The sequence below is a fragment of the Anopheles gambiae genome, chromosome X (assembly GCF_943734735.2).
Source record: "Anopheles gambiae chromosome X, idAnoGambNW_F1_1, whole genome shotgun sequence".
Lineage (NCBI taxonomy): Eukaryota > Metazoa > Arthropoda > Insecta > Diptera > Culicidae > Anopheles > Anopheles gambiae.
In genome coordinates, this window is record NC_064600.1 from 8866457 (window position 1) to 8883550 (window position 17094).

At 50.2% G+C, this 17094-nt stretch overlaps 1 protein-coding gene across 4 annotated transcripts in view; it reads left to right on the top strand.

Moving 5' to 3' along the window:
- Nucleotides 1–1787: 1787 nt before the first annotated feature.
- The window catches only part of LOC1271739 (echinoderm microtubule-associated protein-like CG42247), a 35445-nt gene continuing 20138 nt past the window's right edge, over nt 1788–17094 (top strand). For 3 of the 4 annotated variants that reach the window (XM_061646782.1, XM_061646872.1, XM_061646826.1), the window contains exons 1-2: nt 1788–7951; nt 11502–13586. In XM_061646782.1, the coding sequence (XP_061502766.1) occupies nt 7937–7951; nt 11502–13586 (2100 nt within the window). In that variant the 5' untranslated portion in view covers nt 1788–7936. Of the gene's footprint in view, nt 7952–11501; nt 13587–14898; nt 15219–17094 lie in introns of those variants that run through there. The other variant, XM_061646992.1, reaches the window with a different exon arrangement.

Genomic DNA, 17094 nt, shown 5'->3' on the forward strand with positions numbered 1-17094 from the left:
AGCGCGGGCTCACATTTGACCCAAAACCGACGTGTGTTATTGAGCCACAAATTAGTGAAAATAATGTTCAAAATAAATGAATTTGGGCTACGACTTGGTTTGATACCCAGTGGTTGCTCCAGACCCCTAGCGCCGTAGTGACTATTTCCAGTTCTCTTGTCTCAAGAGGATGGGAACAAATTTTACTCAAATGAAAAAAAAACTGAGACCTTGTTTTAAGGAACGAATCGTGCTACAAAAAATGGCATCAACAAGTAGGAAGATTGCTCTAATTCGTGTATCACTCATCAAGGGATGTTTGTTCAATAAAAAGCAACAATAAAAAAAGGAGTTATAATATCATACGCCAAACAATGTTCAGCCTACCGGTTACAGTGGCAAAAGCTCCTAAGAATGCTTCACAAATGTGTTGATTGCCAATGATAGTATTCTGCCGGCTGAAACATATAATTGTCTACTAGAATGTAGTGTGAAAGGATCTAACTAGGCTGTTAGTAAAAACCATATAAATTTCGTTTTTTTTACTTATAGAAAGAAACATCAGGCTTTGAAAGAAACACAAACCAATGTTGGATGAGAAATTCTTCCAAGCGCATAATAGTCTTTCTTAGCGGACATTAAGCAAATTGTTGATTGTTTCCCTGTCTGATCTACTCATTCTTTGTGCCTGTTTCGCAAAACAACGTTTTCTGTGAAAAAAAAAAACCCAAAGTGGGATTCTGCTGCGCATCGGCCAGAACGAACCGGCGTTTGACAGCACTGCGGGCCGCAGCTGCCGGGGCGAATGGCGAAAGATAATTAAATTAGTAGCGCTCCAGCACAAGGACGCGCTTCTGATTTCGTTTGCCCCGCCTAGCGGTGTCCAAGGTTGCGGCAGGAAACAAATGGTTTCGTGTGGTGCTGTGGCGCGCTGTGGCCGAGCCGAAACATTTATTGAATATCAACCTTCGCCTGGTCGCTCGATAATTGGTTTGTCGCTAGTTTCTAGTGAGCACACTGCAGATGAGGGGAAAGGGGTGCCGAGCTCTCAGCTCGCGCGGCGCTAAAATAAACACCCCAGGACTCGGGGGGGTGGGGGGGGGGTATTGTCGAGCGTCCCTCGAAGGATAAAGGACCCTGTGGTGGTGTGGGAATAACCTTGCGAGCGAAAGATATTTTTATGGCTCACATTCTCTCTCTCTCTCTCTCTCTCTCTCTTTTATGTATATACGTGCGTGCGTGGCGGTCTGCCACGCGTTCACCACTAAGTGTGTGCGTTAGTAGGCGACAAAAACAGCGCGACACGTTTATACGCGGCGGGTTGAGTTCTTCCGCCAGTCAGTCATCTTGCCCTAAGTTTCCGCTGCGGGCTGTGACGCACGCTTCGCCCCCAGAAAGGTCCCGAAATTTCCATCCCCTCTTTCCCCTCCACCACCCTCCTCCCCTCCACCACCCTCCTCCCCCCCACCACCCCTCTGCACCTTTTTTTCGCACCGAAAGCGCCGTGAGGTCATCGGCTCAAGTGGCTCGGCTCGCTCGGTGGCTCGGGACCAGTAACGCCCTGTAACGCATTTGCTGTTCCACTTACACCTCGATAGGGCCGATAGCCCCGATACTGACCAGTCAAAGGCTGCGCATTCACATTGTGTGTGTGTGTGTGTGTGTGTGTGTGTGTGTGTGTGTGTGTGTGTGAGGCTCCCAAACTCCGCGCCGACGTGCAAACGCGATTGTCAAGCTGCTGGCAACTATCGGGCCAAGTTGGAATAATTGTGTCCCCCTCGGTGGCTTTTCCCGCACACACACACACACACACACGTAGCCGTTCCTTTGTTCGCGTCAAGCCCTCCACCCCAAGGGGGGTTTCACGGGGGTGGTACTGGGGCGGTCGTTTTCGCGTGCCTTTCGCCGCTGTGCGCTGCTGGGGCTTTTTTCCTCCTTTTGTTTTCCTGTGTGTAACGTCCTCGTCCTGCCCATTCGTCCCATCGAGAGCGCCTCCTCCCCTCGTGGGGCTAGTAGCTGCCGGGCAGTTCCGAAACGGCAGGGCGACCGATTGGGCTTCAGTCTCGCAGCGATCGCTAGCAGGACGAGTTGAGTTGACGGAGCCTTTGCGCAGTGGTTGGCCAGTCGTTGGGTTGTGTTGAGCGAACGGAACTAACGGAGGTTGCTGTTGTTTGTTTGTTGTTTTGTTACATCCCGTTACCCGTGGATGGGGTAACAGAGGGGGGGGGGGGGGGGGGGGGAGGACAGTGTGCATCACAATGCTTCTCAGAGACAGATGCTTGAGCAAGCGAGCAAACGGTTGCACGGGGAATTGTTGATGTCGAGTGCTTCTGCTGCTGTAGGGACGGTTTGTGATTGCATCTACTAAAAGAGAGGGCGTCCAGTGTCACACCAGTGCTGCGAAGATACACACGGCTAGGAGCAAGCATCAACAGTGCACAACAGTGCACAAGGAAGTCAATAGTGCCCCGGCAGCGTGAAGACGTTCGTTGCACCCGTTGCCTTGCTTGGTGCTGCTGGTGGATAAATGGCCGGAAGCGCTCCGTCTGGGGGTCAAAGGACACTAGATAGCCCAGACAGCTAGGGCAAGAATGCTGGAGGGGGGTGGGGAGGGGGGTGAAGGAATTTATAGACCAACCGGGCCGTGTAGAGCCGATGGCAAGGGGACAATTACCCTTCACACGGGCGCGCCATTTTTTGCCACGATTGCGCCACCCAGGAACTCCAAAAGAGTGTACGTGCTTGTGTGTGTAAGAGAGAGAGAGATAGAGAGAGAATAAGAAAGAGAGTATTTGTGTGAGTGAGCGAGAGAGATATCAAACGAATGAATGGTTTACTGTAGGGAGGAAACGTCTGCTAGGCAAAGTCCGGCCGAACGCTGGTAAACTCGGACCGCAAACTCCCGAACCGGTTTAAAGTTGACTGAACTCGTCCCCCCCCCCCCCCCCCCCAGGTGTTGGCCGCCCAGGGCCGCCCATGCAACGCGCCGTGAACCCAAAATGCGACTATCAAATGTGCTGACCACCAACAATCAACCCTCTGCATTACGATCACTTCCGCTGCCTGCTGGGCGCCGGACCGGCAAGCTAAGGGACAGTGTGTGTGTGTGTGTGTGTGTGTGTGTGTGTGTGTGAGTGTGTGTGTGGTGTGTAAAACGTTTGAAGGAATTCGCTGTGGCCCCTCCGGCTGCTGCCCTTGTGCTACCAGACAAAAGCGTTGTTCGGTACGGCGGTAGCCCGCTGAGCTCCCCGGGAGGGTTCATCGTTCGCAAGGGGGAGCTTGCTTGTTTTCATTCGATGCAAATGGGCAGGGTGAGCTATGGTCAAGACACAGGAGGTGGAGTGCGATGTCAAAATGTGTGTGTGTGTGTGTGTGTCTGGGAGGGTTTTTGTTCCCCCTGTTGAGAAGGAACTCCAACGGTGCTGACTGCTCCTTAGAGTCCTTGGAGGTACTTTGGGACCTTCTTCTTGCATTTTTGAAGAATTTCTTCATTCCAGGGTTAATATCTGATGCCTTTCGCGCGCTATCGACTAGTTCTCAAAGTTCCGAAGTTCGTTTTGTGAAAAAAAAACATTCACATGACTGTGTCGCACCACTTCCCAGCACATCCCAGAGTTTCCTGGAGAGTACTTGATTGAATACATTCTTTTGATATGTTTCCAAAATTCAATCCCAAAGGCACCACACAAGTTCAAACAGTAATCCCAAGGTACTCTGAAGCTGTCATAGACGACAGTAGTACGTCGTATTTTCAAGAACTTCTTGATGGGATACTGGTTTTCAATAAACTTCGCTCTGCTAACTGATATACAAGTTCCTGCCACAAAAAGTACTCTGGAGCTTCCCGTGGCAACTGGAACTTCAATGTCCAAGAGTTCCTGCAGTAGATACTGATGAGTTGCCCATATATAATGTTCAATTAACATCCTCCAAACCATTCAGACATTTTTCCCGAAACCAATGAAATCTTTCCAACAGTTTCTGAGGTACACTGGAGACTACGCGGCGTTGGATTTTCATTCCCAATAGGATTACGAAGAATTTCTCAATCGGATACTGCTTGCCCCCAACGCTTCCAACAAGAGCTTCAAGGAGCTCACTCGCACTCTCGGGCGAGACGAGAGAGAGAGCTCGAACAATCTCTGCCGAAGGGTGGCCGACCACCGAGAACACTTCACACCTGTTTCTGGCAAGCGCCCATCGTGCGGAACCCCATAAAGCGGCGTGGTACTTAATAAACGCGCCATAAGTTACGAACTCTCTCACCCACACGCTGTACGCTCTGGCAGGGCCTGTATGTATGTCGATGCCCCCTGCTGACCGTGTATGACCGGAAGACGCCGTTCCGACCCTCTCTCTCTCTCTCTCTCTCCGCTCCGCACTCTCCGCTCATGATTTGTGGCTGGTTGGGGTGCAAATTTGTTCACCCTCGGCGGCGCCCACCGTTAGTGCGTGCGAGAATGTTTCGCTGTTGCTGTCGGCCCCGTCCGGTGCGTGTACGCATCCTTGAAAGAGTCGTTAAGATTTTTGCGTATCACATTGCGCACCGCCGGACAGAGAGATAGCGCGTAATGGTACCATTAATATATGATTTAAAAAAAAAAACACACAAACACACACAAAACGAAAAAAAAAACGGGGAAAGTTTGAAACGTTTTACTGTTTGGCGCTTGTTTGCCAAATACATAATTGGACTGTTGGGTGGGGTTTTTCTTACCTGCTTTTGTGTGTGTTTTTTTTTGGCTCCTACCCGAGGCCTAGATGAAGAAAGGACCCACGGCCGTGGGTCCGATGGTGGCGTGCGTGTCTCATTATAATATTTTGCGCCATTGCCGAATGCGCTATTATGCGGTGGCGGGCAGCAGATTGGAATCTTGGCGGGGCCGCACACCGCACCATCATCGCCATCGCGTGTCTGACCACTATTTTCGAGAGGAGGAGGAGGAGGAGGAGGAGGGTGTGCAAAGATGGAGCAGTTTTTTTTTTGGGCAGAAACGAAAAGCAGCCGCAAAGGTGGGCGGGATATGATTAGTTTTGGGTGGCACGGTTTGGCAGCGCGCTTGTGTTCTTTTCTTTTTTAATTCTTCGGCACGTGATGATAGCAAGAGCGAAAGAGTATGTGTGAGAGAGAGAATGAGAGAGAAAGAGAGAGAGAGAGAGAGAGTAGGAAATTTTCTTAATATACGCCAAATTCTTTTCTCGATGGTACATTCTTCCACGCGTTGGTGGCGGAACCATGCAGCAGTGAGCAGCTCTTCATCAGCAAGTGATACTAGAGACCCTTGAGCAGTGCAAAGCAGGCAACGCTCGCTGCCGGTAGCGTAGCGACCAATCATCTCGATCTCGAGCAGAGTTCGTGTGTCTGCGTGTGTGTGTGTGTGTGTGTACTTGTGTTGGGTCTCGTTTTACCCAGGAGGTTTTTGGTGCGGTGTAGCGCAAAGCAGCACAGACAGCAAAGCGAGCAAAACCTCATACTGTGCAAGGTTAGTGGTTACTCTATTTGCCCTCTACCTGTGTACCTTATCTGGCAGCGTGACGAGCAAGTGCTGTCAACTGTCAATAGAAAGAAAAAAAGAAGAAAAAAAAAATTCGTTTGTACATAGTAATTACCCGAGTGTGTGCGTATCTTTGTTGTTAACCTCATTGTTAGGCCCCAATGTTACACTTTTAGTTCTTCTTTCTTCTTCGTCTTCTACTTTATTCTTTTTCTTTAATTTATATTATTTCTTCTTCTACTTCTTCTTCTTCGTCTTCTTCTCTTCCTTCTTCTTTTACCACTTTCTCTATTTCTATCACTTTCACACTTTCTCTTTCTGTCGGTCCCTTTCGTTTCCCTTTCTGATCCTTACCTTTACTACTCACTCTTTACATCTATCTCCTCAGAAGGAAACTAATCTTTGTAAGCAAATTTGAATAATATACTACAATATACAGAATATGTACAAGAGAAACAGAAAAGCAATAGATATGTTTTATTTTTTCTCTTTTCATCATTAAAATAAAAAATAACATTAAAAACACTTTTTGTTAACAACTATTACTTATCTTATCTGTACTATTATTAACTATTCTGAGCTATATTGGTGAACTTTTAACACGTTAATGTACGAGAGGCAACTACTAAAAAGCCTCGTCAAGAATAAACCAACAACTACCTCTATCTTCATTTTTTATTTATTCTTTTTCTTCTTCTTCCTTTATTTTTCTTCTCTTTCTTCTTCTTCTTCTTCTTCTTCTTCTTATTATTATTTTTCTTTTTTTCTATTCTTCTTTGGTTTTTTTAATTTATTGTTGTTATTTTTCGTTTTCATTCTAAGTCCTTCTATTTTTCTTCGTCTTTTTCTTCTTCTTGTGTTTATTAAACATTTTATCTTTTTTTGTCTATCCCTTTTCTTTCTCGTCCTAATCCTCCTACCTCTTTTGCTCTTCTTCTTCTTTATTTTTTTTAATTTATTGTTCTTATCTTTCGTTTTCTTTTTAAGTCCTTTTTCTCTTCTTATGTTTGCCTTATATTTGAACATTCTATCTTTTTCCTTTTCTTTTGCATCATTATCCTCCTACCTCTTTTTTGTTTTTCTTCTTCTTATTGTTCTTCTTCCTTCTTATGTTTTCTTCTTCGTCTTATTCTTATTTAGTTCTTCTTTGAAGTTTTTCTTCCTTTTTATTTTTCTTCTTCCCTCTTTTCTTTTATCCTTTCACTTTCTGACCCCATCCTCCCTTCCTTCTCCCCACACTCACTTTCGACCTCTATCTTCATTCTATCATCTGCGCTATCTCTTTCTATTCTATATCTGCAGCCACAGGGGGAGCCATAATTCCATTTTCGCTCTTCATCATTTAGCGAACTGCGTTTGTGTTTTCGTTTGTGTGTGTGTGTGTGTGTGATCGTAAGATCCGTTTGGTGTTTCATAGCGTGTGCGTGTATTTACTTGATGTGTGTGTGTGTGTTTTTTTTTCTGTGCTCAGTTTTCACTTACTTTTGAACATTTCATACCGTTTGTACATATATTGAAAAAAAAAACAAAACTTTCTTTCCTATTAGTGTATCATGATTTTGCTGCTCAGTACTGTATAAACTAATCTTATCAAAGAAAAGTTAGTTTTATAGCGTACATAAAAAAAAAAGATAACGCTTCATAACGCAGCCCAGGAGACCATGATGCGTTTGCAGAACATCCGTATCGCCGCTTTCATTGGAGGAACAGCGAAGCTAGCAGGGCGAATAGGAAACTGAGCTGGGCCAAGCAGTACTGCGCTTTCACCATCGAATCATCATCCCGCTCTGAGCCGTCCGGCATCTCAACGAGCGCGCCGAAAAAAGTTGGCACCGGAGCCTTGCTCTCTCTATCTCTCTCTCTCTCTACCGCTCACACTACGGTCGCCGGCGCCATGTTCTCTGTAAATATTCATCTCCTTACATCTTTTTCTGCTAGTTTTGTTAGCATTCTAACCCGAATAACTCATTCCGTACAAATTGTTACTGTAAAATATATTGTTTTCCTCCTCCATTGTTTTTTTTTAAATCCTGCTCGACTTGCTCCAATCCACCGTACAAGCGCGAATGTGCGATGCTGTCGCGAACCCCATAAAGCCCCGTAGCGTTAGTGCTGTACGAATTGTATTGTTTTTATTTCTTCTTCTTATCCTTCTTCTTTACTTTACTCGTGTGTCGCTCGTGTTGCATGGCATTGCGCGTAGACCCGTTTGCGTGCGTGAACTATACAGTGTAGATAAATAAAAAAAACTCAAGCGGCAGCTGTGATTGTGCGTAGTGCGGACCATTGTCATTCAAATTAAAGACAAAATATTGAGCAAAAAAAAAAAACCTCCACGCAACCCATCCCATCAACTTCCTTTACTAACGCGCCTCGCCTCACTCCCCATATGAGGCCGTTGTCAGTAGAGCAAATCGCAAAACGATAAACCCCGTAGTGTAATCGTGCCTCAATTCGCATCCATGCTATACGTTTATGTAAGTACAATACTGGCTTACATACTCATTTATACATTTCTTGTGTCTGTGTGTATGCGCGTACAATCTTTCCTTTGCTTCCGCTTCCGCTTGCACCTCGCTGTCTCTCTGGTTCGCTGGCGCCTACATTATTCACTACCCGTTGTGTGTTTACGCACCAATCAAACCTCATCACCAGCAACCAGCTGCTAATGGGGAGGGGAGGGGGAGAATAAACAATAAAAACACATCACACGTTTCAATAAAATTGAAATTGTAAGGCAACCAATAAAAACACACAAACAAACAAGCTCCACTAATCACTTTTTAATAACCAAACCAGTCGGCACCACTCGCCAGCTTCACGGCAAGCTAAATTACCGTGCGTCCTTCACGGGTTGGATTAGTTTTTTTTTCTCTCTATTTCGACCTCTTCCTATAATCGGGGAGTGGCGCCCCAATAGGGCGTGTGTGTGGTTGGTAAATTGATTGATTGCAAGCGGATGGAGGCGCCCGGTGCTTCGATGGAGGCGCCCAGCCGCTCACGGCTTTCGTTTGGCAGCGAGTTGTTTATGACTTCCCGCAAAATGCCCTTGTGCGTGCGTGTGTGCTGTGCTGTGTTCGCCTCTTCTTTTTTTCCAATTCCACTAATAGTAATTAAGGACAACAACCATCCCGTTTTTTTTGTTATTATTATTGTGAGCAGCGGGATTTTTATTTCCGTTTTTTTTGTTGTTGCTTTGTTTGTAAAATGAGCCACAGCGCTGCCTTGATATTGCACATTCCTGCGCTATCCGAACGGAAAACGGGGGCGCGACGAGGAGGAGGGGGGGGGGTGGGCAGGTTTCGTGCTTAAATCATCCGGGTGTGTGTATACGCCATGTGCGCCCCCCCCCACCCCCCCCCCCCCCCCCCCCCCCCTTTGCCCCGAAAGCCATTAGTGTGATTACATTTTTTTGTGGTTACTTTCATGAAAGCAATCTCATTAAAATCGTTTAGCCGATGAAGGTGAACAAAAACAAAAAATAACAAAAACGATTCAGCATACACACACACGCACGCACATAGACATACACATTGAATAGTATACAAAGAACCTTGCCCAAGCAAGGCAGCATTGGCCGCTAGCCGCTTAAAAGGGGCGGCCGGGACAGGAAATTATGCCAACAATTTGTGGTAGCCCAGCGTCACACACACACACAGCAATGTTTTAATGTAAAATAGGGCTGTAAATGTGCCACCATTTTGTCATGCACTGCACCGAAAGAAAAAAAAATGGAAAAAAAAATCAAAAATTCCATTACGTTTCAAAAGCTTTCACGAGCGTAGTTTTCTTTTCGTATCTTCTCTTACATACACACACACACACACACACACACACACAACCCAAGACCCTTGTTACATTTTATCTCGGTGTAATTTAGCACGTACATATCCGCCATATTGGTGTCACCTGGTGGCGAGAAGCTTGTTGTTTTTTTATGCTTTCCACCTTCCATTTTTTCCCTTCTGCTTCTTGCTCTCGCTGTCTCTTTCTCTCTCTCTCTCTCTGTATAGTTCATACGTGTCATCGGCAATCATCACGCTATGCTTGGCCCTTGTCACGCCCGACCATTACGCTATCGCTGATGCATGACATGTTTTTTTTTTCTCTCTCGCTTGTTTCGCTTGTGTTCGCTATTGGTGGTGTGTGCTTTTGTGTGTACTTTTTCTTCACCCTATCATGTACCTCGTGTGTCATATACGTGTTTGTTTGCGTCACCACTGTACCTGCAGCCCGTGTGGCCACCCCAATCGAGCCACGAGAAGCTTCAAAATATTAAAAACAATACTAAATATTAAAGCAAAAACAAACGATTGCCAAACTCTGCAACCTGTTCCGAAAGGAATGCGCGATTTTGTGTCCTTTTCGCGCACACACAGAATGAAAAAAATGAATCTCTATTCTCTCTCTCTCTCTCTCTGCTCGTGCTTTGATGTTTTTTTTGTTCTCGCTCACGTTTTCTTTACAACCCATTTGAGCAGCATGAAAATGGCCGTATCGAAATGGTGCCGTTAACAGCTCCTTTTCCTAACAGCGTTTATGGGGGGGGGGGGGGGGGGGGGGGAGCAAGGGGAATGGAAGGAACAAAAGTGACACAAAAAAGCTCCCCACGTTAAGCTACACTGTTAAATGCGGGGTGCAGCAATCTTTTCTTTGTGTGTGTGTGTGTATGACCACCATCCTGCCGTAAAAGTGTATAACAGTGAATATTTAAATTACACGCTAATTCTTCCACACAAACACACAAACACACACAGGGCTACTGTTTCATGGGGAGGTTTTGACGGTTTTGTTGTCCTCAAAACAAAACAAAAAAAATATATGAAAAAGTAAGAAAACCTTCAATCGAGGCAAGAGGTCAGCCTGTTGGCAGAGTTGCCTCGATGTGCTTGCTGAGCAATTTACACGCCCCCTGTAAAAGTGTCGTTTGTGTTTTCCTTTCTTTAGTGGGGTCCTTTAAAACAAAAAAAAAACACACACACACACACACACAGATTAACGATAGCAGCCAGGGCAAAGAAACAGCACCTTGGGAGGGTTAGCACACAGGAAAGGTAACGCTTTAAAGCAGCAAAAAGAAAAAAGAAAAGAAAGAAAGAATGACATACTGACATCCTTTTCATTTGGGAGAAGTTTTGATTTGCAGCACAAAACAAAGCAAAACAGAGGAAAAAAAAGCGTCCAAATAACCAGCACCATTGCCAGGCAGGTGAAGGTGAGGTTATGGAAATTTTCATGCGTCCTCTTGTATGTGTGTGTGTGTGAGTACTTTTTTCTTCCTCTGCTGCGCTGGCCACCACACCGAAACGGCACGTAATTAGGGCCGACCGGCAAACCCGCAACGACGGAATGTCGGCAGGAGCGCTCGGTTTTGATTTATGGCCTGGCGAAAAGGCGGAGTTTCGACAGCGCCGAGATCGGCACAGAGATGTCCTAGAAAGAGCGAAAGTGGTGGCCCGTCGCGCTGTGTAGCTGTGTTTGTTTGTGTCGGGGTGGCGGGGTCAATCGAAGTGCGGCTGCGTCGAGTTTCCGATTGCTTTTTTTTGGTCGGTGCTCACGCGGTGAAGGGAGGAGGAAGTGGGGGAGGAGTGGAGGAGGAAGGGGGAGGGGGGAGAAAATATTTGTGTCACCCGAAGGCGTCAAACTGTTACCAATCTCAAGTGCGGGAAGAAGTGGGAGAGAGAGAGAGAGCGAGCGAAGCAGGAGAGATTGTGTGTGATATCCTGGTCACGGCACCAGGCTTGCAATAAAACGGAAAGCGATGTTGATCGAAGGCCGATTGGTTGGCTGCGCGGGGTAAGGGGTGGTGATGGTAGAGGGAGGTAGTGGGAGGGTGGGGGGTAGCAAAAAGAACAAAAAGAAGAAGCCAGCCAGGGGGTATGGCATGCAGATGAAACAAAAACAAAGCAAAAAAAAACAACGAAAGAAAAAAAAACAAAAGTGAAAGCAAAGTGGGTTAACCCAAAATTTCGTGTCTCTGTTGTGTTTCTGTGTGTGTGCGTGTGTGTGTGTGTCGGTTTCGGGCAGGCTTCGGATCCATCGGAGACGACCTCTGCCAGCGAGTACTACGACGACGAGGACGACGAGGAGATCGGACGGGTGCAGCAGCCGGACCAGGTGCGGCGGAGGCGGCGCGTGCGAACCCTGCCCGGTGTGACGGTCAGCGGCCGGCCCGCGTACTACGGCGACGAGCAGGATCGAACCGGCCCGCAAGCGGACGAGGAGGACGGCGAGGCGGTAATCTCGTGGAGCGGAGTGGAAGGGCGGATTGCGGGTGGACGCTTTTTGAGCCGGGCCGTCCACACCCTGCTCAGCGCGTACAGTGACGAGGAGGAGCAGGAGGAACAGCAGGAGGAACAGGAAGAGGAACGGGAGGAGGAGGAGGAGGACGACGACCAGTCGTCGGATCACCGGTCGACCGATCGGTACGTTGGCCGCGGGCCGTATCATGCGAGCAGAGCGCACGCCGGCCGCCCCCCGACGTACGTGCCGCCCCGGTCGCCCCACTTCTACCGACCCCGGTCGCCGCTAGGCCTGCCCCAGGGTTCGTCGCTTGCGTGCGCGCGCTACAGCGTCGGTCCAGCGCCGGACAGGCATCCACGCCACCGGGACCGATCGATCTTCTCGCCGGAACGAGCAGCTCGAGGAGCGGCAACCACCAACACCAACACCGTCAGCAGCAGCAGTACCGCCCCGCGGCACCGCTTTCTCGCCATGTCCGCCGGTGACGCAGACGCGGTACGGGGCGAACAGCCCGAGCCCGACAGCGGCACGAGAACGCCCCCGAACCCGACGACCAATGGGGAGCCGACGGCCGACCCGAACCCGACGACGACGACGACGGCGCCCGGCGAGCCGCACGGTTCGGCTGGCTCGAGCGTGACAGTGCCGTCGACACAGCAGTCGCAGTCGCAACAGTCGCAGCAGCAGCAGCAGCAGCAGCAGCAGCAGCAGAGCAATCTGGTGAACAACAATCACAGCACCGAGCCCGGCGAGACACCCGGTCAGCCGAAGCCAGTGGTAGGGAAGGGTGGTGCGGTGCTGGTACGGAGCAAGGAGTCCGTCTCGCCCCTGCCGCTCAAGCGGCCGACCAAGGCCGACACGAACAACAACGCGGCGGCCGGTAGCGACTCCGGCCAGCGCAGTCCGGCGGGCGCACCAGCGCCAGCAACCGCAACGCAATCAACCACAAACGGGGCGGTGGGTCCGACTCCCCCGACCAATCCCAACCAACCGACCCGTCCGCTCGCGGGCGGCCTCAAGGGCCGGAAGGGGGGCGGCTGGAAGGCCCGGCCGGCGGACAGTGAGTCGTTCGGGACCGCGCAGCTCAGCTCGCCGACCGACGCGGAGGACGAGCTGGTGGTCGGCAGCAGCCCACTAGCGGGCCGCCGGCACCCCGTCCACGTCAACCCGGTCATCAGCCGGGACAAGCTCGCGAGTGGTGGTGTGAGTGGTGGTATAGGTGGTGGTGGTGGTGGTGGGTGGGGACCGCGGCAGCGGGGCGGACCGGTCGAGCGGGGCAGCCGCATCCAGAGTCCGGCGACCGGCACTGGCACGGCGCTACCACCCGGGGCCGGGACGTCGATGGACGTTGGCGGTGAAGGGGCAGCAGGGACGCCAGTAGCAGCGGGCAACGGGCCAGCAGCCGGTGGGCAGCAGCAGCAGCAGCAGCAGCCGGGCACGGCCGCCAGCACGCCGGGCGCGGCCGGAGCAGCGCCGGCACCAGCGCCGGTCAAGCGCAGCCAGTCGCGGAACGACGTCCTGGACCTGGACAGCGCCCCGGGACCGTCCGGGCTACTGCCGAGCAACCCGGGCGTACCGGGCACGATCGGGGGCAATCCGCAGTCACGCTACTCAAACCTGTCGTTCTGGAAGGCGCGGCGGGTGCTGTTCTACCGGAATGGCGATCCCTTCTTCCCGGGCGTCGAGTTCCGGTTCAAGCCCGGGCGGGACATCTGCACGCTCGAGGCGCTGCTGGACAAGATCTCCGCCCGGATGGATCTGCCCCGGGGTGCCCGCTACATCTTCTCGATGGACGGCGACCGGAAGTACTCGCTCGACGAGCTCGAGGACGGCTCCAGCTACGTCGTGTCGTCGTTCAAGGTGTTCAAGGTGAGTGTTTTTGGGGAAGAAGGGGTGGTGAGGGAAGGGGAAGGGGGGTGGGGGTTGGTCACTGAGTACGAAAAAGGAACAAACAGTCGCACACACACACACACACGGGAACACGGGGAACACGAGCCAATCAGGGTCAGTTTGTGGCCGCGCGGGGCGCCACAAGTCGGTTTCTAGGTTAACACTACTAGACCAAAAGGGAGGAAGGTGGTGAACGAGTCCTTGTTTTACAGCACGTTGCGCCCCGCCTCCCGCCCCCTCCTCAACGCAAGAAAAGCAAAGAGTGTAACAGCACCTAATGGGAATGCAAATAGGTCACAGGACCAGGGCGCCCGTTTGCTTTCAAGGGGTTCGCGCCCAAGAAACACACCGTGCCCGAAGGCGGTCAGTTTGTGTGTCTGTGTGTCAGTGTGTGTGTGTGTGTGTCCCAATCTAGAAACCCACTTCGGCCGGCGTGTGTGACGTGCCAACACCAAGCTGAGCTGCTTGTAACAGAGAGCGTGAGAGAGAGAGAGAGAGCGAGCGTGAGCGAGCGAACGTTAGCTGACCATCGCCCATCGCGGTGGGAAAGTAAAAGTCGCCCTCGGGGTCAAAAGTGGGCCACCGTTTGGCCGCACACGGTACCGAGGGTGCGACCGAACCCTCGGAGCTAATTATGCGACCCAAAAAATACAAAAAAAAAAAACAAACCGTAGAGCGTATCGATTTTCCCAAACCGGACCGCTGCTGGCCGCGGCCGCGTTCGCTTCCGGAGCACACCGAGAGGGTGTGTGTGTGTGTGTGTGTGTATGCTGTCTTTGAGCCTTCATCGTTTTGCGCTGTTCGAACTCCATTAGCAATGATTGGAAAATGATTTAGCGGATGCCCCGAATGAGCGAAGGCGGTGCCGGGTGTGGTCCTTCGAGCCGGATTTACCACGTGTTTCGCGCTTGTGTGGCCCCAATCCATTAGGGGTTTCGCTTGAATTTTTTTTCCTGTACACACTTTACAACACTGTTTGCTTCATTACTCGCTTAACCAGATAGGTCATGGGAAAAATGGGTAAAAACACACACACAAAAGGAGGCCACTGAAGCACTCAAACACTGAAATGGGGTGCAAATTGGTTTTTCTTCGTACACCTTTCCACCGCAATGGGAACAGGGTCAAGCGCCCGAAGTCGTGTGCAGGGGTGCTCTCTAACGGCTCTCTCTCTCTCTCTCCCTGCCCCAAGAACCTCTGGGCTGGTCGAGATTATTCTAACCCTCGTTCGTTTCTTCGATTTCTGCTGGGTTGTGATTTCTTCTTCTGCCGCGACCGCTCGACCCGGTCGCCAGTTTGCGCAGACGTGTCGAGCCGGGTGCTGGTGTGTGCCTTGGTGTCGTTCCCAATCTATATATGTGTGTCCATTTGAGGAGCAAAAATAACAACAACAACAGCAACAACGACGACAGACGGCAAAAACGGGCGCGCGGGTTCGTCGCTTGACCAGCCGCGCAAGTTCACCGGAAGTGAGGTCGTGAAAAAAAGGGTCTCTCGCCCGCTCGCTTGCTCTCTCTCTCGCTCTTTGGCGCTGGTTTTAAAAGGGAGTGCGGGCATGTGCGTTCTTTGTGCAGTGCAGCTCGATTGATGAAAATTGACGTGCGTGTGCTGGTAAGGTGTACTGATTTGTTTACTAAGTGTGTGTATGTGTATGTGTGTGTTTTTTAAACCCTTTTCTGGCTAAGAAAGGTAAAGGTGGCGTTTTGTACGGGTGATTTGTGTTTTAATTGAAATTACGATAAAAAGGTTAAAAAAGAAAACACTAGACGACGAACCCAGCAATATTGCTGGTAGTGTCCTGAAAGCCATTGTTAGTGTAATGGTTGACTTAAATGACTTTGTATCGTTTAAAGAGTAGGATTGAGCACTTGAGCAAGAAGGTTATGATGAAGAAGATGATTCCCGTGTCGCACTGTGCCATTTTCGTCTCAACTGTCCACTTAGAATAGTTTAGAATGTATTTAAAACCGAAAATTTCTTCACAAGCTTCTAGAGCTCGCATAAAATTCCTCCAAAGTGCTACTGCTTGGAGGAAGAAACTCAGCCTTTCCTCACAATGTGTGTCTGTGTGTGTGTGTGCGTTTGTCCCCAATTCTGAGCAGCCGAGCAACCGTTTTCACGAACAAAGGAAAACACACACCCCCTTCCGCAATGCTCCACTACATTGTTCCGCGCTGTCCCGCCGACATTGAGGGGCCCCTCATTTGCGATGTGGCGGAATTTTCCATTTCGGGCCGCTCGGGTAGCGCTCCATTCGGGTTTTTTTCCCCGACCGCGCACGACTCGGGCACGGGCGGGCGGACCAATCGGCGCGAAGTAAACACTGGCAATGGCGAGAGGGGGTGTTGGGTGGGAGGGGCAGGAGGAGTAACTAACGTACTGTCCTCAATTTGGATGGTCTCGCTCTCTCTCTCTGTCGCACTCATACAGGCGCGCAAGCAATCAAACAAGTGACTGTGAAACAAAGTCGGAAAATCCCAGCAGAGCTTTCCATCTCGTTTCGTGATTGGCACGAGCGCGCGTGCCAACTTCGGACCATGTGCCCCGCTCCCTGGGATCCTCCTCCACCCCTGCGTGTGGCCTCCGTTGGTGACAAAGGGACTGATGATGCCGATGCTTAATGCTTTTTGCGTGTGGCCGGACCCGGTGTTAGCAGGTTCGAGCGGAAAATGAGCTCCAATTGAGGTCCATTTCCGTTTGTTTTACTTCACGTCGTGACTTTTTCGTCGTACTGTGCCTCCCCGGAACGGGCAGGACACAGGACAGTGGTCAGCAATCTCATCCGTCACTGTCCCCAAAAATGCGCCAAAATTGGGCCTCGGGTCGGTCCGAAAATTAGCCAAAATTGTATGATTTGCTGTATTTGCAGCGCTCAAGGGCATCCTGGGCCTCTGGCACGCGCGCTGATGTTGATCGATCGACCCGCCCCGGTCCCGCGAGTGTGCTGTCGGGCACGGAAAACGGGACACTTCCGCTGACCACGGCACGGCACGAAGGGGCCCCGCAGAAAATTAGGTCCCGCGTGGCGCCGAAAAACGGCAAGGACACCTGCCCAGCTGCGGTGCTGCGTGTGATCGCCGGTAAAGTGGCACAGCCCAACCCTGCGACCATTATGTTGGGAGGGCAATTGAAACTGTCAGAATTTATAAATATATATTTTAACATTACAGCGCATATTAGTGTCGAGTGGCCGTTTTTCTTTTTAAATGGATCATTACCAAGTGCAATCAGTTTGACGTTTGCCGGCGACGGTAGTGGTCTGGCAGCTGTCAAATTAAGTCGAATGAGGATAATTTACTAGCCCGCTCCGTTTATGGCGCAGCGTTCGACGCTTCAACAAACAATAATGATGGGATGACATTGAGGTTGATGTTATCTGCACACCACAAACACACACACACACACACACTCATTATGTAACTAATTGAAGAAACTCTTTTACCCCTCTTTTCAAATCTTTTTCTTCTTCCTCTACCTCTCTCTTTCT